This window comes from Dichomitus squalens (assembly GCF_000275845.1).
Source record: "Dichomitus squalens LYAD-421 SS1 unplaced genomic scaffold DICSQscaffold_12, whole genome shotgun sequence".
NCBI lineage: Eukaryota > Fungi > Basidiomycota > Agaricomycetes > Polyporales > Polyporaceae > Dichomitus > Dichomitus squalens.
Window position 1 is genome coordinate 406,026 of NW_006766894.1, and position 26,430 is coordinate 432,455.

Here is a 26,430-nt window from a genome sequence, read left to right on the forward strand (position 1 = left end):
AATAATATAGAAGGTTATGGGTATTATGGGCTATATCGGGTACAAACAGCGCCAAAGAACGCGCTCGCGGGCCAGCACGCCACCGCGCATCGCGTTGCGCGCACTCAGCCGCCCACCGCTCGCCACCGCCTGGATCTCATCAACATGGACGTCTGCCCTGCATATATTAGCGACCCACGCATCAGAAGCAGCTGGTCGGAATACCCTCTATATGTGAGGCAAGCACTTTTGGGAAATATCAGCACCAACGAAGGCGGCACGGCGGGGACTAGCGCTCACCAGGCGGCTACCCCACAGGCGATCCAGACAGGCATGCCTTCGCCGCAAGGGCAGCCATTTTTTGCACAGCGCAGTGTCCGTGATGGACCAAGGGCAGGGGGGGAAGAAGAAAGAGGTCGAACGCGGTGAGCTATATGAATGTTTGTGATGCATATATGTGCCCACCGGTTTGTATATAGTGTTCAAGGCCCGCAGACGTCCTCTAGCCCGCGGCGCGACAGCCGCGATACCCCACGGACACCAGAAAAATCTCCGTTAGTTTAAGAGAAAAATTAAGACAATGTTTCGACGCATATACTCACCCGATATGCAGTTCCGATGGTCCACGGCGTCGACGTCTATCGCAGAGTGGACAATATATACCTGTATCAAGCTCGAACAACCCAATGCCAGGCGTATGACGAACATCTCAGATACAATGATGCGCCGATCGCAATAAATCATCGACGGGAAGAAGGATGCATTGAGGAAAGGCGACGAGGCCCTAGCTCATCAGGTAGGAGAAGGAAAGGACATCATGAGCATTCTGCGTGAGTGCCCGGACCGTCGTTAGGCCCCTTGTAGATCTCCCAACCTGAGAAATTATCCCTATCCAGTTAAGGCCAATATGACTGCAATGGATACGGAGAAGCTCACTGACGAAGAGGTTATAGCCCAGATGTCGTGAGTGCCTATCATGTACCAATGTCTTCCTTACGGTTCCAACGCAATTACACCAGGGTCCTCATGCTCGCGGGCATGGACACTACGTCTAATGCCCTTTCGCGCACCCTCGAACTCCTCGCGCAGAATCCGGATACGCAGACTAAGCTTCGCTCGGAGATTCTCGACGCCCGAAACGGAGAGTCTACGATCGACTACGACGATCTAGTCAAGCTTCCGTACCTGGATGCAGTGTGCCGCGAGACTCTGCACCTATACGCTCCTGTCGGCCGCCTCGTTTGCCAGTACGTTGTTGACTCGGGGTGTTGGCTCTCGTCACCTTGGTTCCGACATACTGACAAATGTCATGGTCACTAGCGCGGCGAAGGACGTGATGCTTCCACTGTTCAAACCTGTACGTGACAAGAACGGCCGCATGTTGGATGCGGTGCCGGTACCCAAAGGCACAGCTATCATCCTCGATCTTCAGGGTAGCAACTACAACAAGGAGCTATGGAGCGAGGATGCGCATGAGTGGAGGCCGGAGCGCTGGCTGAGCCCTTTGCCTGCGGCTCTGGACGAAGCCCGTCTTCCCGCGGTGTATTCGAACATGTGAGCCTTCACCCCTTCCTGACCGGATGTACACCGGCCGACGTCGCGTCCGGTAGCATGTCTTTCTCTGGGGGCTCAAGATCGTGCATCGGCTTCAAGTTCTCGCAGCTAGAGATGAGTACGTGTAGTGCCTCCCCCGAAAGCCGATCGTGACCAACTGACGCCCCCGCGCTTTCTGTGCCACCAGAGGTTGTCCTGTCCGCCCTCCTTGCCGCATTCGAGTTTGAATTGACGGACAAGGAGATCGTGTGGAATTCCGCCGCCGTATCCTTCCCAACCATGGGCCTCCAGAGCGAGAAGCCGGAAATGCTCCTTAAAGTCAGAGCCGTGTAGGTCCGGGTAGGACTCTAGGAGTACAGCTTAACCCTGCAACCACGTTTTTCCTTGCGTGAGGGAAAGTCCTGCGCGATGGGCGAGGGGAACAGTACTTAAAAGGCACAGCGGGTGTCAGAACTCGTTCGAGTGGAATGAGATGGCGTGTCTGCCACGGGCCGCACTCCAGTGTCGACATCGACAGTACAAAACTGCGAGACCTCCTCTGCTGCAGTCGATCATCCTGGGACTGTTCGGCAACTCAGGCTCAGCAGAAGACGAGAGCGTGAACCTCGCCGAGTGCGAGCGAGCGGGGTTCTGTTACATTGAGGAGAGCATGCAGCGTGAGGGCCGGAATAATCCACCACCTCGAACAGGAATCAATGTTTGCCTCACCAGTTCAGCCGAAGACAGACGTACTGCTAGTTGCTGCGGGCCCAGCAACGATGTGCCACGGTTCATGGCTGGGATTGGTGCTATCACTTCACACTCACATCTACCACCGCCAGCCGCTCATCAGGGGGGGACGGGGCATTCTTGAGCAGTCTCGCAAATACAGTAGGAGACGGGCTCGATGGCCTTGAGCTATGTACACGCCTAAGAAAGGCGTTAAGAGGTCGTCCGACGAGGGTGATGCTTATTAGCGAAAGGAGCCGGAGGAAAGAGGAAGTAGAACACAGACGACGCCGTCCGGAGGGACAAGACTGGCATTGGCGTCAGAAATTAAGTTGGGCACGACGGGTCGCAGGGCGTGCTCTATTTCCGTTGTATGAGACGGCGTAGAGAGGAATCAGAAATCGAAGGGCAGGCTATCATCCTGTCGCGACGCAGGAGGGTCAGGGGCAGTGGCCGTCACCTGTCTAGCCCTATGCTGCGGATGCTTGTAATGAACGCGGACGCTCAGGGTAGGTGACCTGACAAAGGAGGGTCCGGCATTCATCTGGAGCGAGAGAAGCCCTTGTGGACGTGGACGCCCGTATGGCGTATGATGACATTTGATAGTTGTCATCCCTGGAGAGCTCTGGGCCTTGTAATTAACATTCACAGCAGCGAAGGGGAACCCGGTGAAAGGGAAGACAGATTCTATTTAGACGAGCAGAAGACAAGCTGAGAGTTCCTCAGATCCCAGGGTGCATGCACCCTAGGGCCTAGACCCCATGGCTCAAGACTTACAGTTGAAGCGGTATCGACCACAAGGTCGATGGCCGAGGGTTGTGTGGAGGAAAGCTTGTCGGCAACGGAGGACTTCGTCGCGGTCAGCGGCATTGCCTTGGACGATAATTCTGAGCGCCGAGTTATCGCTCAGCCTGTTCAATGACTCACCTAAAGTGCCGCGAGCCTCCGTCTCCCATGACTAGCTCCCTCGTCTTCTGCATTCCTCGTACACGTTCGTCGCTCTTATCTACCTATTTCCCTGGTAGGCCAGACCATGGGACCTCGCTTGCGCCTCAGACAAAGCCCGATTCGTAAGCCAGGACAGCTTCGGGAATGGTTCTGAGGCGTTTAAGTTCAACGTCGTAGATACGAATGGAGAGGGAACGTACCTGCGCGCCCAGGCGTCATTGTCAAGCACACTCAGCAGACCTTCTAAGCTCGGCACTACTAGGCCTATTTTGCGCCCGCCTGCTCTCAGCCGCTATCTGTGGAGGCGGGCTTCGCCCCACGTTTGTTGTAGGGCGTTAGAGGCGGCCTTCGACACTGCACGAAGCTTGAGGCATGTGGCGCGGGGCCGTGGCTTAGCGCTGACATTTGAGCATGTCCTGAATACCGCGCGGATTTCGCGAGAGGGCACACGACACTTGCTTGGGAGGCCGCTGTGCATGGCGGGAAGTCGGGCACGGCGCGAGCTGGCAACTGCTCGGGAGGAAGTCACCGTCGGATCAGTCGACATCCAGCATGCTAACACATCGATGGTGCGAAGATGATGCATGATTTCGTGCAGTCATCCTTGCAGACGAGATAGGCCAGAGGGGCGATGGTGGTGGCGGAGTAGGACAGGTTGCGAGCGACGCTACCTTCCGATTGCGGCAGGCTGCTACACGTGCATGCGGGGGCGGCCAATCAGGAGGCGCAGGGATGGTCGTGCGACGCGCACGTTTCTGAGGCACACGACCGCACACGACCATTTGTCGAGACCGTTGTCGTTCGCAGGGGCAGATCTCGGCGGATGCGCGCGATGGCCTCCTTCCGAGCCCCGAGAGGGTCCCCGTCCAAGCGGCCGATGATTAGACTTATATATTGCGACTAGGGTGCCGCGCCCGTTTGCTCGTGTGCCCCGCTTCTTCTCGTCCCGCTCCCTCCCAGCTCTGTGTCCCTGGGAGCGACATCGCAAGACCATGTCGTCTGCACCGAAGGAAACCCCGTTAGTATACGCCGCAAGTTGCAACCCCCCGCGCCGCGCGAAGCGTCAGCGCACGGGGTCGCTCGTCGGTGGAGAGGGACAGTCGCAAGCTGCTGCTGCTTCTCCGACCTCCAGCGTTGCCCCTTTTCAACAACGCCGTGCGCCTGCACGTCCACCTATTTTGCCCAAGCAGCCCGCGACTGGCCGCGGCTACGCTGACCCAGCGTCGCCTAACTTGGACTCGGGGTCCGACGAAGAAGACGACTACGACCCAGGCCGAGACGCCGCACCCGCCCCCAAACGTCGCGGTCGCAAGCCAGGAACCATGTCTCGCTCTGCCCGCGAGTCGCTCCGGAAGCTAAACCACTCGCGGATCGAGAAAGCCCGTCGCACCAAGATCAACGAGACGCTCGCTACCCTGAGCACGTTCGTCAACGAGCGTGGCCGAGTCCTCGCTTCTCAGAGGCCTGAAGCGGTTGTCGAAGTCCCTGCGGAGGAAAACGGGAAGAAGGCCAAGGGTAAGACTGAGGAGAAAGAGTTCAAGCTGGACGTACTTGTGAAGACGGTCGAGTACATGCAAGACCTCGTTGCCCGCGTACAGGCGCTCGAAGCGAGGATGTGCTCGCAGTGTCGCACTCGAGGCGATAATCGCGAGGACACATCCTTGCCCCCATCCCCGAAACGTAAGCGCGCTGACGAGGATGAGGCGATGGTAGACGTGTCCCCACATCTCACCAGGCGCTCTTACCAGAGGCACGAGGAGGAAGATTCGTACACCGGCGACGACGAACACGGGCTTGGCGCCGCCGAGGAAGAGCAGCCTTCGCCGATGCCTTTCGCTGTTCCCAACGCGGCGGCTGCTGAGTCAAATGCCTCGCCACGCCTTCCTCCGATCTCCTCGTGGCTGTCTCACCCGTACGACCCGAGCACCCTCATCTCGAAGTCGTCCAACGCCGTGCCTGCGCGGTCGCCTGCGAACGCCCAGCTGCCCTCGCCCCCACCCTCGGGTCGCTTCCTGCCTGCAATCACCCTCGCGAACATGCCTTCGCTCGCCCTCCCTGCCCCCGCGCATCCGTTCCCTCCGCAGCAGCAGGCAAGTGGGAGCTCGACGACCGCTCGGCAGCAGCACCGGAAGTCTGTCTCGGCCTCGCCCACGGTGTCCCCCACTTGGACGCCCGAGGACGAGACCGCCGCGTCACTGCTCTTGCAGATGAGCGTGAAGCCGCGTTCGTCCTCGATCAGTTCGACGTCCGGTGGGGGCTCGTCAGTCTCGTCGCTCCCCAGGAGCGCGATGATGCCCATGACCCCGAGGGAGGAAGTGCCGATGGCGAAAGACCGCGCGTTCCCTGCTGCTCAGCAGCAGAGGTCGATGGAAGTCGTTACGCCTGGGTCGCTGCTCGGTATGAGGGACTGATGCGGACGGCGGACAGTCGAGCCGTGTATATGCGCACCACACACGTTCTATCGCCAGGTATAGGATACCTTCTTCCTTTCTTTCGTGTTCCTTCTCCTTCGGCTTCCTGGTATCGTGCAAGTAGTCAGCCTTTTCCCCCGAAATTTGGGTTTTATGGCGTAACATTATGCATTTCCCTTGGAGTCAGTCAATGTCGACCGCCGTGTTAGTCTGTAGGATCTGAGACGTGTGTAGGATTAGGCTGAGACCGAAAAGAAGTGAACTCTAATGCATACACTGTTTCATATCCGCTGTCTTCCCTTGTCTGAAGGCTTGCAAACAAGCCGCAGTGATGTGCCCTGTCCGATTGCTGAGCGCTGCGTCGTGAGTGATGATGGGAGGCGTAGGCGCGCATGGGGCAACGCCACGACGCGGGCGCGAGACGCGCGATCGGGAGGGCGAGGGCGCCTGCGAACGTGTCCGCGGGTGTTGAGGACAGCCCGCGCCACGTGTGTCGCCCCAGACATTCCTTTCCTCCTCCCCACCATGTTCGCCGACGAGCTCAAGACGCTTCGGAGGCTTGGGTTCCGCCATGTTCGTATTCTCAGTGGTCCAAATGGCCTGCGAACTCGCGGAATTGAGGGCTAAGGCGACGCACCGTGTCTTGTTTCTAGGTGCTCTTGCAGGTCCTCAACTTCGTGTCGGTCCTCTCCTCCGGCCTTATGATCTGGAAGGCCCTGGGGCTGATTACGAACACTGAGTCCCCGATTGTTGTTGTGCTCAGGTGCGTCTCTCTTCTCGCTCAGTCCGGGGGTGGGGTATGCGCGAGAATACCTGACGCGAGACGCGACGCGGGGCGCTGCTTCTAGTGGCTCGATGGAGCCCGCGTTCTACCGCGGGGACCTCCTCTTCTTGACCAACCCGTCGAACCAGCGGTACCAGACGGGCGACATCACGGTGTACAAGGTTCCTGGAGCGGACATCCCCATCGTGCATCGAGTCTTGGAGACGCACGATATCGTTTCGGACAGGAGGGGGTGCGTGCGTTATGCCTGTCGAGACGGACTATATGTGTGCTTATATGTGCGTCGTTGGCGTGCAACAGGGTCGTTGCGGCGGCTCCTCTGGCACAGCAGCAACTGTTGTTGACGAAGGGCGACAACAACCATATAGACGACATCGAGCTGTACCAGGGCCTGGAGTGGCTTGAGCGAAAACACATCGTTGGGAAAGTCAGAGGGTGGGTTTATCTACACTCCATGTTGGAGTAGAACCTAATACTGTTGTCATTCATTAGGTTCTTGCCATACGTCGGCTACGTCACTATCGCTATGGTCAGTGCTCGAGAGTTACTCTAAGGCTTCCGTAACTGAACAAATTGTCTACAGAACGACTTTCCGCAGCTGAAATACGCGCTGCTAGGAGGTCTTGGACTCTTGGCGCTGATCCAGAGGGAGTAGGGTAACCTCCGTATTGTATTATATAATGTTCTATCCGAGGGCTTTCTGATCGTGCTCTGTCTGTTTCGAGTTTTAGAAACGCTCTGCTGTCCGATACAGCGACGTCAAGTCCTTCGCGTCCCTGCACTTTCCGCTCTTTATCCACTCGTTCTCACTCGGTGCTAACTCTCTTCGCAATCCACGTGTTCTTGACTTTCCGTTTTCCCACTCGGAAGGATTAGAACCCACAGCGTGCCCTTGTCCGGCTAGACCATGCCACGCTCTTCGAGGTCCCAGACGGTAGCCCCCTTCCAGTGTGGCTTTGCCTAGGACGATGCTATTTCCGCTCACCGCGCAAAAGCTTCCTTGCCCTACTAAGCAAGCTTGGCCTCCCTATATGCGCGAACCCTCCCAGTCACTTACACACTCCACGTTATCTGTCTACTCTAGCTTGCATGTGCCCCTCCTTATCGGCCGCTCTCTCGCTGCCCTAAGTAGTACCGGCCCAAGCTTTCCCATCCCCGCACCGGCTCCTCTCATTCTCACTTGGCTTTGGCAGACCGCGGGAGCCAGAGACGACTGTCCGAGTGCTTGTCCCTCTCCGCGCCTCTTGTCGTCTCCCGTCGTGCTTGGTGTCGCTCCTCGTCGTTTCTGACTGCGCAGGAAACTTCACTAGGCTACTGTCACGTCTGACCCTCATCTTCACAGTCCGCCAGACGAACTCAGGCAGCATGCTGATTTTTGACGATATCGAGCCGACGTCGGAGAAGGAGAAGTACCCACCTTCCAGCAACGCCTCGGCTCGCTCGCGCGAGTCGAAGGAGAACCTTCCGGACAACGTCCTCGTCGTAGAGGAGGAAAGTGTGGTTCAAGAAGCGAAGACGAAGGTCGGGAGGCTGTTGCATCGCCTGACAGTGCAGCTGGCTCGTTGGGGACTGGAGGTTAATGGGTGAGTTGCTTGAAGTACGTTTGAAATGGTCGTAGGGTTGGAATGAGCTGAGTGCTACGCAGCATCACGCCGATTCCGGAAGACCAGAGGACGGACCGAAAGCTATATCAGTTTTTCTTCGTCTGGTTCTCGGCGAACGCAAATATCTTGACGTACGTGGTTAAGATATATGCTCACTGGAGGCCGCTCAAACGTCGGGTTCCGGATCCGATAGATTAAGTGCGGGAACAGTCGGCCCAGCATTTTTTAATCTGGGCATCCTTGATTCGTTCTTCGTAATTGTCGTCGTCGACGTTCTGTGAGCTTGATGTTCTCTTTTTCTATATACCTCACTAGCTGATCGAGCATCAGTACTTGCCCATTCCCGGCGATGTTGTCAGTGGTGTTTGCTCTACATTGAGCGCGCCGTATTTGCTGAACAAGAACACTAGTGCGACATTCGGCCCCAAGCTTGGCACACGGTCGATGGTGCAGGCTCGGTTCTCGTGGGGGTACGTGACGCTTCCTGCTTGGTAGCACACGCAAGCTTAACATCCCTTCAATCTGCAGTTACTACGGCGCTATCATCCCAAGTATACTCAACGTGCTGTCGATGCAGGGTTACCTGATCGTGAACACCATCATCGGCGGTCAGACCCTTGCGGAGGTGTCAGATCACCTGGACGCAACTCTGGGCATCATAGTCATCGCCCTCATATCCCTCATAGTACGCTTGTCAGTTGGTCACACATTCAGCGAAGTCTGAAAGGCATTATGGCCAGATCACGTTTTGCGGCTGCAAAGTGCTGCACTGGTCAGTACCATAGCATTCGTCATGAGCTCGCGTAGTCACTCACGGCGAGCAATAGGTATGCGCTGCTCATCTGGATTCCCAACATCGTCGCCTTTGTCGTGATGCTCGCTGCTGGGGGTATGCAACTGCGGGAAGCTCCATTGACAAGTGTCACACCTGCTTCCGCAGCGACTCTAATGACGTTTGGTGCATCCCTAGCCGCCACGGTCGTGAGCTGGTCGACACTGACCCCGGACTACGGGGTGTATCATGACAGGAAAGCCTCGACATGGCGGCTATTTTTCTACGCTTACCTGGGCTTCATCATTTCCAGCGTTCGTTTCTAATATTCGTGTAGTATCTCTAGCGCTGACAGTTGGTATCCTCCTTAGCTGCCCGCGCACATGCTCGGAGCGGCATTCGCAGCAGCCTCGCAATCCGTACCCGCATGGAGCTCGGGACTAGGCGATGGTAACGACGTGGGCGGCCTGATTGCAGCGGTCCTTGCACCGACAGGAAAGTTCGGCAAGTTCCTGCTCGTTTGGCTCAGCCTGACCGCGCCCAGCGCCTGTGCGCCGTCGATGTACACGGCGTGCACGAGTTTCATGACCATACATCGTGCATTTGCGAGGCTGCCACGTTTCGTGGTCGCAGTGATCTCTACGGCAATGTGAGTCTCGTACCTGTCCCGAAATGAAGATTTCTTGCAAAGTGCTGAGCCACTTCGTTGCGTTGCGTTGAATCAGCTTGATCCCGGTCGCCATAGTCGGCGCTGGACGTTTCTACGAGACATTCGAGACAATCCTGGGTCCGTTCCCCAATTCGTCGTCGCTTGCTACCTGCTAACGAAATGCTCCTGCGATCTCGTAGCGCTTATTGGGTATTGGATCGCGCCCTTCTGCGCCGTCGTCCTCACGGAACACTTCCTAATCCGACGTACGTTCGCAGCGTACAACGTCCCTAGCGCCTGGGACAACCCGCGCCACCCGAACCTGCCTACGCCGTACCCCGCGCTGTGCGCCTTTGCGGTGTCTATAGCGTTCATCGTGCTGTGTATGCAGCAACAGTGGTGGACGGGCCCGGTAGCGCGGCAAGGGACCGGCGACCTTGGGATGTTACTCGGCTTTGTGACCAGCGTACCTGTGTATGCTGGCGCTAGGTACGCGGAGCTCAATTGGAGCTCGCTGAAGAAACGTATGGGCTCGCTGGAAGGCTTGCGGCGACAAGAACGCGAAGGCTAGATCCTCTTGCGATGCACCACCCGGTGATACGGTATGATTATGATTGCTCAACTTCTTGTATATTATACATCTGCCAGGGACGGACTTGTGTTCCGCAAAGGACTCCCGCAGCGCTGACACAGGAGGCGTATCGATGATATGTAGCCTCGCACTGCGTCGTGTGTCCGCATCGCCCACCAACCTCGGCAGCACAGCACAGCACTCGGCCTCTTAGACAACTTGCAATTGTCTACAGCGCCAGGATTGCCGAAACTGCGCCTCCCCGTGAAGCACTAGCCCCCTGACAATTCCCGTGGCACCGACGATGTCACATACGCGCTACGCCGTCGTTCGTATGGTCAATTATGATTTGTTAGGCGCAGGCAATAATGATAGGACCCATCCACTGCTTGACATGCCGTAACATCAAAACACTATCAAAAGTCATGCTGTCACAAGGCTGCCGCACCATCAGCGCAACTGGGACTAGGGGCTCAACACTGTTGACTTCTCCACGGCGGCCAACGTCGACGGTTTTCCCCTAAGTGAGGGACACCCGTACTGCCCACGCAGTCTGTCATGCCAGTGACGGGCGTGCCGAGGGAAGAGTAGGACCTCTGGTGCTCGCGATCGTCGCGCAGTGGGGATACCCTTCGCTGAACGTCCTGTAGGCGACTGTGGGTGAGGTGACTCAGGTTATGCGCCCATACATCATTGACTTACCTCGCCACAGGTGATGCGAGCAGAACCACCCTCAGGGTCTGGTCATAGCCGGGCGTATTCTGGCTGGAGCTAGTCAGCATTCTTGACAGAGCGAAGCTTTCCTTAACATACGGACCCTGCAGCTGCGTTCACATGAGCGGCGTCTTGGGGACGTCAGGGATGCCCGGGCGTTGGAAGTTTGCACGGGACCCCGCACCGAACTCGCGGTGGAATGTACCCGGTTGTTCGGATGCTTGCCTTTTCGAGATTGGTGAGTCAATGGGCGTAGCATTGTTCTGTGCCTTCCAATACCGATGACATGTCAAACAACCTACGACGAACCTGTCTCGGATCGGCAGAACACTTGCTGGCTGCACACGCGCATCGCAACGATACCTGTCCTCACGAGACTGTCCCGGCTACCTCTTCGGATTCTTGCGGGGCCCGATATACATCAGATAGGGCTCGGGCCAAACGAGACTGCCGAAGCTCAGCGTCGCAGCCGCGCCCTCTGGGTAATGGGCCATCGAGGATGCACCGTACATGAGAATTCCCGGCTCAATAGAGAGGGCTGCGCGGGTATTTCGGAGTTCTGAGGTACGGTATGGTCCCACTTTGACTCATCTCGCTGAAACACTGCGTGTATATTCACAACCTTTCCTCGGTACCTCGGAAACAAAACATACGCACCGTCTTTTGCACTCCGAATGGGGCCCACTTCATTCGACAGCCACTAATTATCGCAGCACTGCGCCGCAAGCCCACGGCATTAATCATTCACGGCACTCATCGCGACGGGTGCGTGGGCGCGGTGGGAAGTCGGGACAGATTCAGCGTCCTCTCGGCCCATGCTCCAAGCTATCCGGGATCATGAAGCTGCGGTAGTCGCCAAAATGCCCCGGCATCCCGGGGAAGTACCTGCTATCGCCTCCTCACGGAATCGTTAGATTGTCGTGTCATGGAAAGTATGATGGCCGGTGGCTAAGATGACCACAGGGAGTCGTAAGTTCGCGAGCATGTATGTATTCTGCCCCGGACCCTGCTATACGGCCCAGCCCGCTTCGCTCGCCGCCCGACGCACGCAAGAGCACTGCGGGGTAGGGCGCATGCGTGGACATATGACGGGAGAAGCTCCAGTTCGGATTGGCTGGAGCGAGGTAGAGTTCGAGGAAGCCCCGCGGCAACAGGCAGATCGGGACGATGAGACGCGTCGATGCCCCTCGTGCCGATACCGAAGTCGCCTCCGCGCCATATGCGTCCAGCGCGCTGCTGCTGCGAAGGTCGGTAACGTGGCATGTATGAATGCCGAGATGAGACGCTGGAAAGCTTGAGGTCTGCATCGCGCGGGACTTGTTAGAATGCCGCGTGGCACGACGTTGCAAGATATAGGGGCATTCTGCGTTTGATATTCTGTGATATGTAGTGAGGCTGTGATGCTACACAACTTCGAGCTTCGAGCGGCCTTCTCACCTATGTGACTTCATGGCAGGTGCTGCGCCCAGCTGATCTTATCCTTGGTATGTGTACGTACAGGGGGCGATCGAGGACCTGAGAAATCAAACCCCGGTGTTTTTCCTGCATCGACACCTAGACACATCCATGTAGCAAAGTTCGTGTTTCAGGATGGCTAGAAGGGTTGCGGTAGGGGCTCGTTCCAGGCTCGAGGACAATTGGTGCCATTCGGTGTGGTCGCATGTGGGTGCATTTTCCCAAGAGGGGTCGTATTGCGCCTCGAACCACATGCCTATGTGCGAAAATAATACGCAGCCCCGCTATGCCCTCGTAGGTGCCGTGCTTTGCCGCACAGACGCTGCGAAGTAGAGCGACGCTGGGCCCTCAGAGGAGTGCAAGGCCTAACATGTCGGGGAAGGGAAAGTGTCCTTATCAACTCCCGAGCAGTGTAAGAAGCCAAACAAGGGAAGTCTGGGAGGTCGTCGCCGCAGAAGAGCCAAGTCAGGGAAGAGACACGTATGTCGCGGCGCCAGCAAGACACCGAACAGCGTCCAAGCTGACGGCGAGACTGTCAATCCCACTAGAACTGGTGTGAGAACGCGGTGACGGCAGCCCCTCCGAAAGTCGCAGGTCTCGGAAGTCGCAGAGAGCCTGTAACGGAAGGAGGGTCCCGCAAGGAAATGCCGGCGGCCCTGGAGCGTCTAGTGTGGTCTTCCTCTTCCTAGATGCCTAACGGGCGGCCGGTTCTCTGCGGCGAGAAGGCGGTAAGGACAGAGCGTTGGGGCAGTGAGAAGGGAGGTACGCGGGAGGGCGATTCGGGGTCCTGGTGTTCGCTGTCAATTGACGAAGGGGTTGAGATGGGAAACCGAGTCTATCATATCGGGTGCAGTGTACCTTGCGGGGTCGCGGTCGTCCTGAGCTGGGCGACGGGATCATCGAGCTGGCCAGGATGACGTTCCAGAGTCCGTAAGTTGTTCCCGTGCGCTGTCCATCGTGGAGCTATCGCGTCAAGGGACCGCGCGGCAAGCATGCGGTACTTTTCTTCAAGGATATTTTAGGCGTTGCGGTGTACGTGTGTCGACCAAGTGGGCTTTGCAGGGGTCGGAGGGGAGTGGGAGTGCGTACCTGATCCAACATCCCTATTGCACGTCACTGCGCGAAGTGAGAATTCGGACCGCTCTAGAGTCCGTTAGCGTCCACTGATGCGATATGAAGAGTGTGAGAGAAGAAATCCGGCTGCGACGCTCGACGCGCGTGGGTGCATGACCCAGGTTGCGTTGGCGAACGTGCATGCGATGGCCTTCTGCTGTAGTTGGGTAGCCCCGTGGCCTTGGCGGACGCCACAAGGCCCAGCGGTCCAATTTTGTCGACAGAAGCCCGTCAGACACAAAGCAACCAAGAATCGATGAGCTAGGGTTGCTGTTGCATTCAGTCCGGTTGGGGGCCCCGGTGTCCGTGGTATTCCGTAAGGAAGTACAAGATTCAAGCGATAAGAGACGTGATGGAGCCCACGTTGTGACAGCTGATCTCATTGTCGGCTTCTCCGCAGGCCGCGCTATCCTCAGGAATGCTGCCAAAGTATGAGTAGGCACGAGAGGTCATACGTGTCAGCATTGTCTTGTGTTGATGTGCTCTGAGTGCTGGCATGAAGACGTCAAACATACGCGACTTTACTGAATATGCTCTAGTGAAGGAATTGAGCGATTTCAATAAGTAATCTACTTGGACCTCTTCTGTCTCAATCGTCAGCTGGACGGATCAAGTGTCAAAGGTAGGTTCCGCGGCGTCGTATGTCGCGCAGCACGTGGTCAATCTAGTCAAATGTGAGTACTGTTAGCAAGATCGTCAATGCCTTGCAGCGTTGTGCGAGGCTCGATCGGCGCGCCACTGGAATGAAGCCGAGATAGCGTGTCGACCAAATTGTGGCTGTACTCCTGTAAAGGTTAGCATAGTGAGCGCAGGTGAAACACTACCCCTATGTGGCTGAAGACTTGGGTGGTTGCAGAGCTCGGTACGATTTGCGTTGGTTCAGTCTTATGTTCCCGCAATTCTAGCAATGGTCCACGAAACTCAATGAGAATGGCAGCGAACAGCTTCAGCAGGTACTCACACTTGCAGCTCGGTCGTTCCACGTCGCAATGCTGCGAGCCCGGGGCAGGGTGTTCATTTCCAGTCTGACTCACCCGACGGGAACTCACCATAATCAGAATAGTCGCGCCGAGTTGCTCCCTTCTCTCAGAGCCGCATAGTCTCAGTGACTAGGCCAAGCCGATAACATGGTCACCGTCAGGTGGACGCGAGGGATGCACAGGCAAGGACGGACAACCGTTGTCTCTGCGTCGCGACTAGCGGAGGCAGCAGGCGGACGGCGCACAGCGAAATACTCGTGAACGATCGAGGGTGGCATGCCGATCCGGGGGGCTTGTCAAAGACGGTTTGGTAAGTAAGAATGCTAGGGGTGATTTGTACTTGCCTGAAGTGGTGAAGACCCGAGCTTAGTCTTCATGCGGGCGTCCCGAACGGCTACTAGCGGCGTCCTGTCCTGTGAGACGTCCATAAATCTTTATTCATGACGGCATTTCGTACGTACAATATACAGGCTGCCGGAAGCCGAAATGAGTCGTGCGGGCATCGAGGTTGTGCACGGTGTGGAGATTGCGCGCTCAAAGTTGGTTCGTACATGGTGCTATCGACATGGAGCCTTGCAATTGAGGTTGTTGTGCGGGAATGGGGTTCATTATGGGGGCGAGGGACGCAGGGGCGCAATAGCGGGATCATGTCATGGGTGAGAATACCGGCGAGGCCGCGGGGGGATTGACCGGAGGGGGTGCCAGGGGGTCCGCGAAGTGATCGGCTACGAGATGGCTGGGCGGGACGGGAGCGAATTCCCGCGCCGCCTTCGTCCTTCCTCTCAGTCCCTCTTCTTCTCCTCTTCCATCCTCTCGCTTACCCCTTCGCCTGCTGTCCGCCCTTCTTCTCCGCGACTTTCTTGCCGAGTTACACAACACACTATCCTTCGCTGGGCGTTTCATAAACAACATCGGACGAGCGATGGAGAGCACACCGGGGCTCGATAGCGATGTCCCCCTCACGCCAGCGGGCGCGATGCAGTATACGCCTTCCGGCGTCGCGTCTTCTTCAGCCATACACAACTCAAACGCACATGGGATGGAGCAATCTGCAGGCGGCGCTGCAGCGTCCCAGTCTTCGTCCTCTGGACAGAAGTTCTCCAACGGACCGTGCGTACTCGGTCCTTCCACCCGCGGTGATCTATAACGTTCTTGCAGGCATATCCGCTCTCGTATCACTGTGGTTTGCGCTGAGGTGAGCGTTTTGCATCCCGTTCTATCTTGGTTTGCTACAATCGCACGGAAGCGGTCGCGGCATTCTCAGGGAGCGTAGGTCGTCGGCACATAGGGACACGGTAAACGAGCATAGCCAGCCTCCGCTTCCTCGACTCTGAGAATTCAACCATGTTAAGCTTAGTTACTGACCGGTGCCTCTAGTGCAAGCGACTGAAGCTCAAGTGCGATCGTCGAACTCCGTGCAGTTCATGTCTCAAGCGCGACACCGTTCAGCGGTGCGTATACTCCCAAGCCGCTGCCGAGAAAGTGTATGTCTGGTTCCCTCTTTTTCTCCATGTCTCGGTCTTCAATGTCCTTGCAGCGATGTTCAAACCCTCCACAACCGTATCATCGAGATCGAACGCGTTCTCGCGCAGCTTCAAGCTGCCCCTTCGACGTCCGTCTCTACAGCCCTCCCAGGGCTTCCGGCGTTGAAACAATGTGCGGTGGCTGTCGCTGGACCAAGCAGAGTTGGTCCCTCTATTGTAGCCTCAACATCTACCCTTCTTGCCGGCCTACCGTACAATGACCGTGCTCTGCTAGCGCAAAGCGCCTCAGGCAGTTCCTTGGTCATTAACCTGGAGGATGTGGTCAGCCTCTGGCTCAGCGAGCTAGATGACTTTGGTCTCGACACAAAACTTGCCCGGATATCTGGATCGGATGCCACCTCGCCGACGCGCCCCTCGTCATCTACGATCACGGTGAAGCTAGAGCCAGCACCCGTCACTCTCCCACCCGCACCATCTACCTCATTCTCTCCAGGGAACGGTTCGCATATACCCGTTGGAGGATATAGTGTCCTCCATCCTCCGGCTCCTTACGATGCATTCCTTCCACCACCCTCGGCTGGTCCTTCTGCGCTACCCCAGGTAACGGCTGCCTTGGTTTCGCATCTTCCTGCCGAACCTGTACGCTCGCGCTATCTCAAGGCCTTCCGCGAGACGATGCTCCTCCATCCTTCTTTCAATGTGCCACATTTTGAACATCGTCTAGCCGCCATCTTTACTTGGGCGGAGAACGGCGACAGCGCAGCCTGTGCGGTACCCGCGTACGGTAAGCCGCCCATGTCGAAACAAGATCTGGCTCGCGAAATCTTCTTTTCGAACGCCAAGCCTGGCAGTGTTGCTCGTTCAGCGGCGGCACCGGCAGGAGGACCACCGAGCTTAGGACAAAACTCAAACGCGCCCAAGCCCACGCTCAGCTTCTTCTCGGCGGCGTGCTCTGCGTTCGCGCTTGGCTCACTCGTTTCCCGCGACGAGGATCCTTCGCCGGACCCTGCGCTGCCTCCTTCGGCATCATCTCCGGAATCCGGGAGCGAGACCAGCGGAACTCCAGCGATGCTTTTCGCGCTCTCGGAGCAGGCGCTCCAGCTGTTCGAGAAGACGGCGGCTTACGACCTCGACTCGGTCATCGCGATGATCCTCCAGGTGCTGTACATGCTGCACGAGGGTGGGATGAGCGTTGCGCAGAGTGTTTTCCCATTGGTGAGTCGGTGTGTCCGGTCGTGTCAGGACCGCGTTGCGTGGTTAGGGGGCTAATGTGTGCCTGTGTCACGATGTCAAGGTGGGCAAGATGGTCAACGTCGCACGGATGATGGGGCTGGCGATGGACCCGGACGAGTTCCCGGGGACGTACAACCTCTTCGAGGCCGAGACCCGGAGGAGGGTTTGGTGGGAGGTCTACTACTATGATCTGTGAGTCCAGCGTACGCCATGTGTGTTGCTGTACTCAAGCGCATCGTGCAGATTCGTCGCCGATGCTATGGGCCATCCACCGTTGATCGCTGACAACACGCACACAACTCGCCTGCCTGCTGATGTGGAGGAAGACAAGTTCACTCCATCATGCATGTCACTTCCTCATCCCGAGGGCACAAATGGCGATTTGTCGTCTGTCTACTTCGGCTTGAAGCTCCGTTTAGCGCAGCTCGTCAAGAACGTCAAGAAGCAGACGTTCCGCGACCCCATTGGTGCCAACGATGATGCGGCAGAGCTGTCGATCGATCACGCAAGCTCGTTTGAGGGTGAGGTCAGCTCCTTCCTTCAGGATCTCCCTACTGGCTTCAAGCTCGAGATGACGCAAGACATCTCCAAGCCCATCCCTCCTCTCCCCTCGTCTGGACCGACATCTCCCATCCGGATGGCCCAGAAGTGCGAGCTCTCGATAACGGCGAACCGTCTCATCGTCAAGCTCTATCTTCCCTTCCTCAAGGAGGCTGCTGCGACGCAGAAGCCATCACACCAGGCTGTCTTCGGTACCATCAGTGCCGCGCATAATATCATATACGCCTCGCGCATGCTACACAGCGTCTGGGGTCAGACGCGCCCCGCGATCTTCGACTTCTACGACTTTGGTCGGACCTTGTTCGACGCCGCCGTTGTCTGCGCTCATGCAGTCATTCAGGAGCCCGCGAGCATCGTCGCGCTGGAGGGCATGAAGAGCGTATCGTGCGCGCTCGACGTCCTCAAGGAGCTTGGGTCGTGCCGTTCGGGCGTCGAGGGCACCCGTGCGGACAACGGCAGGAGTGAGGCCGTCAGGATCGTCGAGATGATGAAACGCAAGGCTGAGGCTGCGCGGAGCAGCGGTGGGAGTGCCGCCGCGGCAGGCACCAAGCGCAAGCATGCTGAAGTTGAAGGCGAGACGCTCGGCCCGTGTTCGTCGTCGTCGAATGGCGGGAGCTTCCAGCTGCCGTTCGTCGGCGCCGCGGTCAGCTCTTCCAAGACTGAGCGGGCGCGCTCGTCCGCGTCCACGGCGCAACGTGTAGTGACCTTGACCTCGTCCGCGTCCGGGAAGGACGTGGCCGCGATTGGGGACGGTAAGGTCCGGGCGGAGGCGAAGAAGCAGGCGAAGGACAAGGACAAGAAGGAGGACAAGGACAAGACGCCGAAGTACGCCAGTGGGCCGCTCCGCGTTCGTCCCATGACTGGTCAACCTGGGCCGAGGAGACAGCGTACTGCGTCCGTGTCTGTTACTGCTTCTACCCCCGCACCCGCACCTGTTCAGCCCGCACCTCCCCCGCCTGCCCCCGCCCCTGCCCCGCGTGCTGCCCCTTCGCCACTCACGACTAACCCTCCGAATGCGACCGCCTTGCCGCCGCCTACCCCGGCGCAGGCGCAGCCTGCACATCGTGCGTCGATATCCGTCCCGCAGTCGCCTATGGATGGTTCCGTCCAATACCATCCATACTCCTCGTCGGCTCCTGATCCCACGCAAGCTCAGCAGCAGCAACAGCAGCCCCAACAGCAGCAGGTGCAAGACGATTACGCCATGCAGTACAGCAGCCCCGACGAGAGCGTCGTGGACGACAGACGGTACAGCGCCGCGCAGTCGAGCTATGACTCGCCCCAGTCCGCGGCGACGATATACGACCCCCAACCACAGGTGCAGTACGTGCAAAGCCCTGTGAGCGCGTACCCGGCTACGCCCTCCCAGCCACCGAACGGGTACTACATGCCGTACCCGTCTCAGCCACAGTCTACAACCAACGGCTACGAGGGCCACGGGATGATGGGGATGATGCCCCCGCCGCCCGTGGACGCTACGAACGCGGGGACGGGCAGCATTGCGCCGTCGATGACGACTATCTCACACGCGTATGTTGGCGGTGCTCAGCATGCGCCCCCGCGGCAGATTGAGTACCAGCAGGCGCAGCAGCATCCCCAGCACCAGCACCAGCATCAACACCATGCGCACCATCAGCAGCAGCAGACTATGACTCCGATGCCTGCGCACATACAGGGGTGGGCGCAGCAGGGCGACCCTGCTTGGGCCAAGTACGAGTTCAACCCTGGGTGGGCAACGTGAGGAAGGGGACTTGGACTCTGATCGAGGCATCTTGTGCGCCTCTTCGTGGTATTTATCCTTATTCATTTATCTCTCGTCCGCTTGTTGTGTCTCTGGCCTTCGCTGCAGATCTGCGGTTGTGGTATCTTGCGTCTCAGTCTCCATCCTGCCTCGCCTCTCCCGTTCGTCGCCCACCACCTCTCACACATCTATGTCTTCCTCTCATGCACGATCATGTCTTCCCATCTCCTTGCTTTACCTGCTGCGCACCGCCTGGCTTTTCGATCATCCGCCTCTTTTTCTGCTTTGCGGTGTCCCTGAAAGGATTTCATGGCGTTATCCACCCACTACTCTTCCCTTTCGGTTTCTCAGACGTCCTGCATGTACTGGAAGCGGACGTTCACGGCTTTCTTGATTCAATAAGTTCGCGATTGCGACCAGTGCACGTCGGTCGCGCTCTACCCCATCTTTGGATTCGTGTACATTACATTCGCTCAGCTATTTGCTTACCTTACGGTCACTGCCTATGCTTCCCTTTGCTCCTCCGTGTCTACGCCGACCCGTCTGGATGCTCCATCCCCACGTGTATCTTTAGTGTCAGATACCTAGGAATAGACTTTCACTGTCTTGTCTTCGTGTGACGAACGTGTCAATATTGTCGATTTTGGGCGACACTTCAGTGAGTTTTTTGTCCCTTCTGTTGCACTTCAGATAGCTCCAACAGCTGATTGTTCCGACCTTTCGCAGAGAAGTCTCGCCGCTCCGCCACTCTTTCCGTTCCAGCGTATCACGGTGTTGCCTAGCGGACCTTTGCGGACCGGCCCTTGTTCGCGTGCGGTTTAATCCTCGGTTTCGCTCTGAGAGCGCAGTCGCTCCTGGAGTGGGCCGGCTGTAAATACACATGTTGGAACACGGTTGCTCACTTCACCAGGGAACATGCGGCTTCGTCCAGGATGTCCAGAATCTTTGGACAAGAGTAGCCGAGAAAGAGGTAACGTGAGGAGGACTTGCAAGAACCTCGGAGGTTGTTGCTGCTTCTCCTGCAGACGGACCGTTTCCCGGCCCGCCGCGCATTTATAGGTGAGCCTAAACGCCTTGTACTATACGAAAAGGCAGGAGTCGAGTTCGCTGGACAGACGGCAGGTTTGCAGACGCTTTGAAGACTCATTAGTCCGATTCCGTGCTACATCACCAAAGTGAATCACTTCAGACGCAGACCTACGATAGCGTATGACTGCTCACCGCATTGCAATGTGTTCTGGCCTGGGATTCCGACAACACGCTAACAGCGCATATCAGGTCACCTGTGCTGCGGAGCGGCGGGTAGTCAAGACGGACATGTTATTACCCGCGGCAGCTATAGTTACTGCACTGAAGTCATGCCCAGGATCATTTGCATTTGCAGCCAATCATAAGGCAGATTCTGCCATCACTATACTCAGAGCCATCACCTTCCATGTCCCTGCGGTGATCGCTCTGGATATTTTCCTGGAGCTGCAAGTTGTTGCTAATCTATCATCCTCCTGACAGTGCGGGTGTAAGCTCGGTTGAACCTCAACAGTACTAGTTCATCTGGTTCAGCAGGTGAGCGTTGTCATTCCATCTCCATAGTCGTGGAACCTCTGAGCTTAAAAATTTCGGACCTCGTTGCACTGGACCCCTCGGTGAAGCTACCGGCGCGTGAGGTAGCCGAAATGTGGTCAGCCATGTGGGGCAACACTATTCACAGACCGCTAGTTCCCGCAGAGGACAAGTACATGGCGTCGTGCTTCTGTTTTTCCCCGCGTCCTTCCCACCGCGGATGCGGTTGTACATGTGCTGTCTGTACCAGAAGACTCATGAAAGCTGGAGCAAGAGATGGAAAGCGAGCCTACGGCTCTGACAGGCCCGCTATGTTGCGTCATTTGTTCTCTTCGCTCCTGTATTTATCCGAGGAGTCTTCACATATAAGAGGGGGTCTCAAGCTACGCTAACGACGTGCTCCACTTCGCCTAAGTCCTCGCCTCTCCGATTATCCAGTGCATCCACGGTGACAAGATGTCCTCTGTCCTCCGCCTTGCCGCACTTCTTGCATTGGCGCGTGCCATCGTGGCTGCCCCCACTGCTAGCAACTGCACGGGAACGATTGCCTCGCTCGACGACGTTGACGATGCGGTCAAGTGCACCACCGTGGTCATCAACTCGTTCACGGTCCCTGCTGGCGAGACGTTCAACCTCGAGCTCGCGGACGGTACCACTGTCAACATGGGTGCGTCAGCATGTTCTTGGCCCTCTGTTCTCTGCCCCTCCGCCCCTTTGCCCTTGCTCCGATGCACAGTCCCCGCGGCTGTACTGGCTGCAGATCGAGTGCAAATGGCAAGTACGGGTGTGAACGAACGCTAACGTGTTATGCTATTCCTGGTGCGCAGAGGGCGACGTGACCTTCGCCTTCAAGGAGTGGGACGGACCCCTCTTCCAAGTTAGGTAGGTAACTTTCGGCGACCTTTTACGTCATACCACTGCATGGGTATCGAATGCTGAATGTGGTCACAGCGGCAAAGACATCACCTGTAGGTCCTTCCGAATGAGAACCCCGGCATACCCGTAAGGCTATTATAATGACGAACGCGTGCAGTCAACGGCAATGGCCACACCTTTGATGGAAACGGCCCTGACTACTGGGTTCGTGCCTCCCGTTTGTCGGCTATGTGCGCCATTTAACACGCGATATACGTCTACAGGACGGACAGGGTGGCAACGGAGGCGTCACCAAGCCTGCGCCCATGATGAAGTACGCATCTGTTTATTCTTGAAAAGTATGACTGATAGAGTTCACCTATTCTTGCATAGGATCAAAATATCCGGTACCTATTCCGTAAGTGCTTCCCTGCATTCTCGAATTGATTTGACATTAGACTCCTGCTGATCTGTGCGGGTGCAAATGCAGAACGTCAAGGTCCTAAACTCTCCAGCACGCGTGTACAGCGTCTCGAACCCTGCCGCGTTGACAATGTCTTCCTTGACGATCGACGACTGTGCGTGTCTGGACGCATCTTTACGTCCGCCCTCTGTGCGCTGCATTGCGTTACTCACAAGTTCTCCTTCGGATTGCCAGCCGCTGGAGACGCGCCTAACTCGAAGAGTGATGGAAAGGCCGCAGGCCACAACACGGACGGGTTTGATGTCAGCACAACGGACCTGGTCATCGAGAACAGGTGGGCCGCTCTCCCTCGTACCTCTCCCCTGAACCTCATTGGCGCAATGCAGCACGATTCATAACCAGGACGACTGCCTTGCGATCAACAAGGGTAGCAACATCGTCTTTCAGGGCAACACCTGCATTGGAGGACACGGCATTTCAGTAGTATGTCAAGTTGCACCCGTGACACTGTGCACGCCTTCTGACCAACATGGACTAGGGCTCAATCAGCTCGAGTGTCACTGTCTCCGGGATCACCATCCAGAACAACGTCATCCAGGACAAGTGGGTACCTCATCGTCAAATTCATGCTTTACGCATCTGTCTTTCTGACAATCCCCGTCGGGCGATTCAGCGACCAAGCACTCCGTATCAAGACTGATGCGTCCGCGACGGGCTCGACCGTAACCAACATCACCTACTCGGGTAACACAGGAACTGGTCTTCGTCAGTTCGGTGTCCTCATCGACCAGGTATTTCCGGCCGTTCACTGACAAGCCAAATGGGAGACGCGCTGAATTGCATCCTCTGCAGAGCTACCCGGACACCCTCGGTACTCCCGGTACCGGAGTGAAGCTTTCGGTGCGCGCTCTTGACCTCGTAGTATCCTGTCGTTCGCTGACCTATGGTCATCCTTCTTTCAGGGCGTCAACTTCGTCGGCAGCACCAACAGCCTCAGCGTGAACAGCGATGCTCAACGTGTAGCCGTTAACTGCGGTGTCGGATCCTGCACCGGTGAGTGCATCACCAACGACGGTCGTGCTAACTAGTGCTGACCGGACTGATCACAGGCACCTGGGACTGGTCCGCGCTGAAAGTGACGGGAGGCTCTGCCGGACCAATCACGAACTTCAACGGCATCGAGAACTTCAGCCAGTGAAGGGATGAGTGGTATATTGGTATCGTCTCCCTGCTTTCTACCCTTGGATATTGGGAAGGTTTGACGATCTGGATGGTGAACAATGTACGACACCTCTTGACTTTGTGAGATACACGGAGGAAATATATTCGGGTGCATATACTTCCAGGCAAATGGGTAAATATATGCGGTGTACACTTTGGTTATATGCAAAACATTATGCGGGGATACAACGTACGTAGTGCCCAACTCGGTCCAGTATGTCCCTGATCACGGCCACAAAACATTGCGATTAATATCCCCGGTAGACGACCACGCAAGGGCGTCGACTAGGCGCTTCCAGATAAGCCAAGCGGGATTTATGCGGCTCCTAATGTAGACGAGAGTGGGTGAAGGGTCCATACGATCCACAACAACTAAACCCGATGCCCAAAATCAATGAACGTGCACTTAAGCTGCAAGCAGCAGTGTGAGGATGGCGCCAGGAAAGCCCATCGCGAACGTTTCCCAAACTCCTCGACAAAGCCGAGCAGCGCCATTACCAGTACCACTGTGCTGGGCAGCACCAGCGTTGTCGGGAGGCGTTCTTGCTGGCCGCGACGAAGCCCGAGTCTGAGAACGGCTGGTTCCACAGGAACTGCGCGTCGGAGGGGTATGAGGATCCAGCGTGCTGGGACATGTAGTTTGAGAGCGAGCCGTCGGGATCGCCATACACCGCGCCTACGGCAACGACGTTGGGCCAGAGCTCGTCCGCGGTCTCGTTCCCGGGTGAGAGCGTGATGGCGTAGTCGAGCGCGTCCTTGATTGTTGTGCCCTTACCGGTGGTGAGGTTCCAGACGGAGTAGCCGAGGTACTCTCCGAGCTTGGCGTTTGTCTACAGGGCATGTGCAAGGAGTAGACTAGCGTTAGGCAGGGATGGACAGCGGAAGGACAAATGGAAGGCACGCACGATCATAGCCGCAAGATTGTATGCGCGGTAGTGGTAGGGCCGCGTGCGCGCCGTCTCTAGAGGCTGTGCAGTGCATTCAAATGTTACGCAGGAAGCGTGTCGGGGGTGCCGTCAGCGCGCTAGCAAGGAACGCTACGCAGATCGCGACGGACCTGGTCGCCATTGGCAGCGATTTGCCACTGATACTGCGTCGTGAAGTACTCGTGCAACGTCTGGTTCGCGCCCGTTGTGTCGCCCACGAGGATCTGAAGCGCAGCGAGCTGATTGTAGTAGAACGTGCCGTGGTTGCTGCGCGCGCGCGAAGAGTCGCAAGCGAGGCCAGGAAGATAGCATAGATGAAGTGACGTCAGAGCTGATCAATGCTAGAGACAGCATCAAGAAAGATGCTCACTTTGGGGCAGCCTTCTCTTCGAGGGCGATGCCGGCACCCGTTAGCCACTGGATGTACGAGGTCGTCCAGTTCGTCAGCCCCGCATCGATATCGGACGTCCACTCGGCCGCTTTCCCCTCACGGAGGAGCAGTACTCCAGACACGACCTTCGCCATGCACTTGAGATCGCTGCGATCATCCGTGTCAGCTCAGCCATCTCGTGTCTCATTCACGGCGCTGTGCGCCACGCCCAGAGATATCGGACAAATCCCAAGGACGCAAGTCCGATAAGGACGGGAAACCGATCCCACGTACAGGATGCCCGTGTGCGTGCCGTTCTGCCCGGTTGGCCCACGCTGCATCTGCCCGTAGTTGAGGTTCGGGGTCATCGCCGTGTCGCCGTCGAGGAACCACACCGAGACGTACTGCGCGACGCGCGAGGAGTACTCGGACGTGCCGGTCAGCGCCCACGCGAGGGCGTTGTAGAGGATCGCGTTCGCTATGTCGTCGAACTCGCCGACGTCGTCCACCGTGCGGCCGTCGGGGTTGAACTGGCCGTCCTTGACGACGTAGGGACAGGTCACCCAGACTGCGTGTAGGCGGCGACCAGAGAAGAAGGGCAGTGACAAGCGGTGGAAGAAAGTTCGTGTCTTAGAAGCCGCGGGCGGCGTGCACGGCTCATCGGCATGGATACTTACTTTGTTGGGGAGTGAGCTCCGTCGTGTTTCCGACCTTCGAGCAGTCGGGCCACCAACTATTGTCAGATATCAGTTGACCTTGTTGAAGGGTATGGACGAAGGTCCCACGAACTATGGGGCCCAACTCATGTAGTCGTGCTTGTTGCCACTAGGTGCGGCGTATGTCTTGTTCATGACAGCTATGCACGGGGGTTAGATGCGGTGACCTTCCACAGATTCAAGACAAGGGACATACACCATGGACCCTCAGCCGCCAATTCATCCGCCCATGCCAGGATGGTAGCCTGGGCATCGACAGTGACATTGGAGAAGTCCTTCGATAGGATGAGCTTCGGGTCGATAAAATCGTTTGCATAGCTTGTAAAGGAGAGTACGGGAGCGCTCAGCGTCAGAAGGGACGCAGCAGCTGCTAGTAGAGATATGCTTGAGTACATTGTGGAGCAGGAAGTCTGAGCCTAATAAACCAGTAGTCTTGTCGTGCACGAAGCTGAGAAGCGGCAGTAAATGAGCGGCAGGTCGTTCCGTGCAGTCGGACGGGATGTGTCGGAGCGAGGACACGGCACGCAGATACAATGAAAGGGAAACGCGGAAAAGACGGTTTTCTAGCGTGCAACGGACACGAGCACCGTCTGCGGAGGAACAGGGGCCGATGCGGGGGACAGCCCTGAGCAATAGGGAGAGGTCAAATTTATAGTGTGCGCTGAGGTGTGCGGGGAGGCGTCGCCGCTCATGTTGTCTACCTCCGCCTGCACGATCAGGGCAGATTGCGATTTGAAGGGCATGGGCGTCCGCCCTCAGCCTGCAGGCTTCGGTCCTGGTCTACGGTGGGCTTTTGGCCTATGTTGTGCTTGTTGTTATGCTAGACAGCGGCGGACAGTGGCTTGACGAGTTCATTGGCGAAAGGAAAGCTTGGCTATGGCTTGGCCTCCGAGGCTTCTACGAGATATGTTTCAGCGGTTAACATGTGACGCCCGAACGGGGCCGGACCTTGAAGAAAGGCTGGATGACGCGAATGGCAAGTGTCGTGGATGAGATCTTACCTTCTTGATGTTACAACACTGTCCTTCAGGAGCTTCTGTGCCATCCGTCTGGCGTTGAGTAGAGCCAGGGAAAACTTACGTCTCCATGCCCAGTAA

At 57.1% G+C, this 26,430-nt stretch overlaps 8 protein-coding genes across 8 annotated transcripts; 7 read left to right on the forward strand and 1 right to left on the reverse strand.

Annotated features, from left to right (window-relative positions):
• Window positions 1-718: 718 nt before the first annotated feature.
• Window positions 719-1,866, forward strand: DICSQDRAFT_59766 (cytochrome P450; the record flags this gene model as incomplete). Its single annotated transcript, XM_007365422.1, has 6 exons — window positions 719-809; window positions 876-942; window positions 999-1,226; window positions 1,300-1,533; window positions 1,590-1,651; window positions 1,721-1,866. Coding segments are annotated over 6 exons (828 nt in total), but the record flags the coding sequence as incomplete, so codon positions are not given.
• Window positions 1,867-2,920: 1,054 nt separating this feature from the next.
• Window positions 2,921-5,882, forward strand: DICSQDRAFT_136300 (uncharacterized protein). Its single transcript, XM_007365423.1, has 3 exons — window positions 2,921-3,114; window positions 3,169-3,339; window positions 3,390-5,882. The coding sequence occupies exon 3, from the start codon at window positions 4,182-4,184 to the stop codon at window positions 5,598-5,600; it is 1,419 nt and encodes a 472-aa protein (XP_007365485.1). The 5' UTR covers window positions 2,921-3,114; window positions 3,169-3,339; window positions 3,390-4,181; the 3' UTR covers window positions 5,601-5,882.
• Window positions 5,883-6,113: 231 nt separating this feature from the next.
• Window positions 6,114-7,094, forward strand: DICSQDRAFT_85879 (uncharacterized protein). The gene is made up of 6 exons (XM_007365424.1): window positions 6,114-6,173; window positions 6,254-6,363; window positions 6,449-6,616; window positions 6,685-6,819; window positions 6,877-6,913; window positions 6,968-7,094. Exons 1-6 carry the CDS (start codon window positions 6,126-6,128, stop codon window positions 7,037-7,039), a joined length of 570 nt encoding a protein of 189 aa, XP_007365486.1. The 5' UTR covers window positions 6,114-6,125; the 3' UTR covers window positions 7,040-7,094.
• Window positions 7,095-7,917: 823 nt separating this feature from the next.
• Window positions 7,918-9,899, forward strand: DICSQDRAFT_20945 (cytosine-purine permease; the record flags this gene model as incomplete). The annotated part of the gene is made up of 10 exons (XM_007365425.1): window positions 7,918-7,967; window positions 8,030-8,119; window positions 8,182-8,265; window positions 8,319-8,342; window positions 8,399-8,458; window positions 8,517-8,685; window positions 8,796-9,074; window positions 9,132-9,409; window positions 9,486-9,547; window positions 9,610-9,899. Coding segments are annotated over 10 exons (1,386 nt in total), but the record flags the coding sequence as incomplete, so codon positions are not given.
• A 5,505-nt stretch (window positions 9,900-15,404) lies between these two features.
• Window positions 15,405-15,837, forward strand: DICSQDRAFT_31039 (uncharacterized protein; the record flags this gene model as incomplete). Its single annotated transcript, XM_007365426.1, has 3 exons — window positions 15,405-15,425; window positions 15,620-15,726; window positions 15,780-15,837. Coding segments are annotated over 3 exons (186 nt in total), but the record flags the coding sequence as incomplete, so codon positions are not given.
• Window positions 15,838-16,368: 531 nt separating this feature from the next.
• On the forward strand, window positions 16,369-17,374 carry DICSQDRAFT_21199 (uncharacterized protein; the record flags this gene model as incomplete). The annotated part of the gene is made up of 3 exons (XM_007365427.1): window positions 16,369-16,941; window positions 17,021-17,151; window positions 17,203-17,374. Coding segments are annotated over 3 exons (876 nt in total), but the record flags the coding sequence as incomplete, so codon positions are not given.
• A 3,903-nt stretch (window positions 17,375-21,277) lies between these two features.
• DICSQDRAFT_154984 (endo-polygalacturonase PG1) lies at window positions 21,278-23,345 on the forward strand (the record flags this gene model as incomplete). The annotated part of the gene is made up of 14 exons (XM_007365428.1): window positions 21,278-21,488; window positions 21,649-21,703; window positions 21,773-21,789; window positions 21,855-21,901; window positions 21,961-22,010; window positions 22,070-22,094; window positions 22,167-22,254; window positions 22,335-22,434; window positions 22,487-22,583; window positions 22,639-22,703; window positions 22,774-22,891; window positions 22,953-23,000; window positions 23,063-23,153; window positions 23,210-23,345. The coding sequence occupies 14 exons, from the start codon at window positions 21,278-21,280 to the stop codon at window positions 23,296-23,298; spliced, it is 1,101 nt and encodes a 366-aa protein (XP_007365490.1). The 3' UTR covers window positions 23,299-23,345.
• Window positions 23,346-23,403: 58 nt separating this feature from the next.
• DICSQDRAFT_85888 (chondroitin AC/alginate lyase) lies at window positions 23,404-25,942 on the reverse strand. The gene is made up of 8 exons (XM_007365429.1): window positions 25,530-25,942; window positions 25,407-25,473; window positions 25,295-25,350; window positions 24,912-25,185; window positions 24,618-24,785; window positions 24,379-24,514; window positions 24,227-24,289; window positions 23,404-24,151 (listed from the first exon to the last, which is right to left on the reverse strand). The coding sequence occupies exons 1-8, from the start codon at window positions 25,726-25,728 to the stop codon at window positions 23,816-23,818; spliced, it is 1,299 nt and encodes a 432-aa protein (XP_007365491.1). The 5' UTR covers window positions 25,729-25,942; the 3' UTR covers window positions 23,404-23,815.
• Window positions 25,943-26,430: the final 488 nt, after the last annotated feature.

Coding starts and splice junctions, on each gene's coding strand:
- DICSQDRAFT_136300 (XM_007365423.1), top strand. CDS start 4,182: ATGTCGTCTGCACCGAAGGAAACCCCGTTAGTATACGCCGCAAGTTGC.
- DICSQDRAFT_85879 (XM_007365424.1), top strand. CDS start 6,126: ATGTTCGCCGACGAGCTCAAGACGCTTCGGAGGCTTGGGTTCCGCCAT. Junction 6,617..6,684: donor ATCGTTTCGGACAGGAGGGG/GTGCGTGCGTTA, acceptor GGCGTGCAACAG/GGTCGTTGCGGCGGCTCCTC. Junction 6,914..6,967: donor GCTACGTCACTATCGCTATG/GTCAGTGCTCGA, acceptor AATTGTCTACAG/AACGACTTTCCGCAGCTGAA.
- DICSQDRAFT_85888 (XM_007365429.1), bottom strand. CDS start 25,728: ATGTACTCAAGCATATCTCTACTAGCAGCTGCTGCGTCCCTTCTGACG. Junction 25,474..25,529: donor GGCGGCTGAGGGTCCATGGT/GTATGTCCCTTG, acceptor CCCCGTGCATAG/CTGTCATGAACAAGACATAC. Junction 25,186..25,294: donor GGAGCTCACTCCCCAACAAA/GTAAGTATCCAT, acceptor GCCTACACGCAG/TCTGGGTGACCTGTCCCTAC.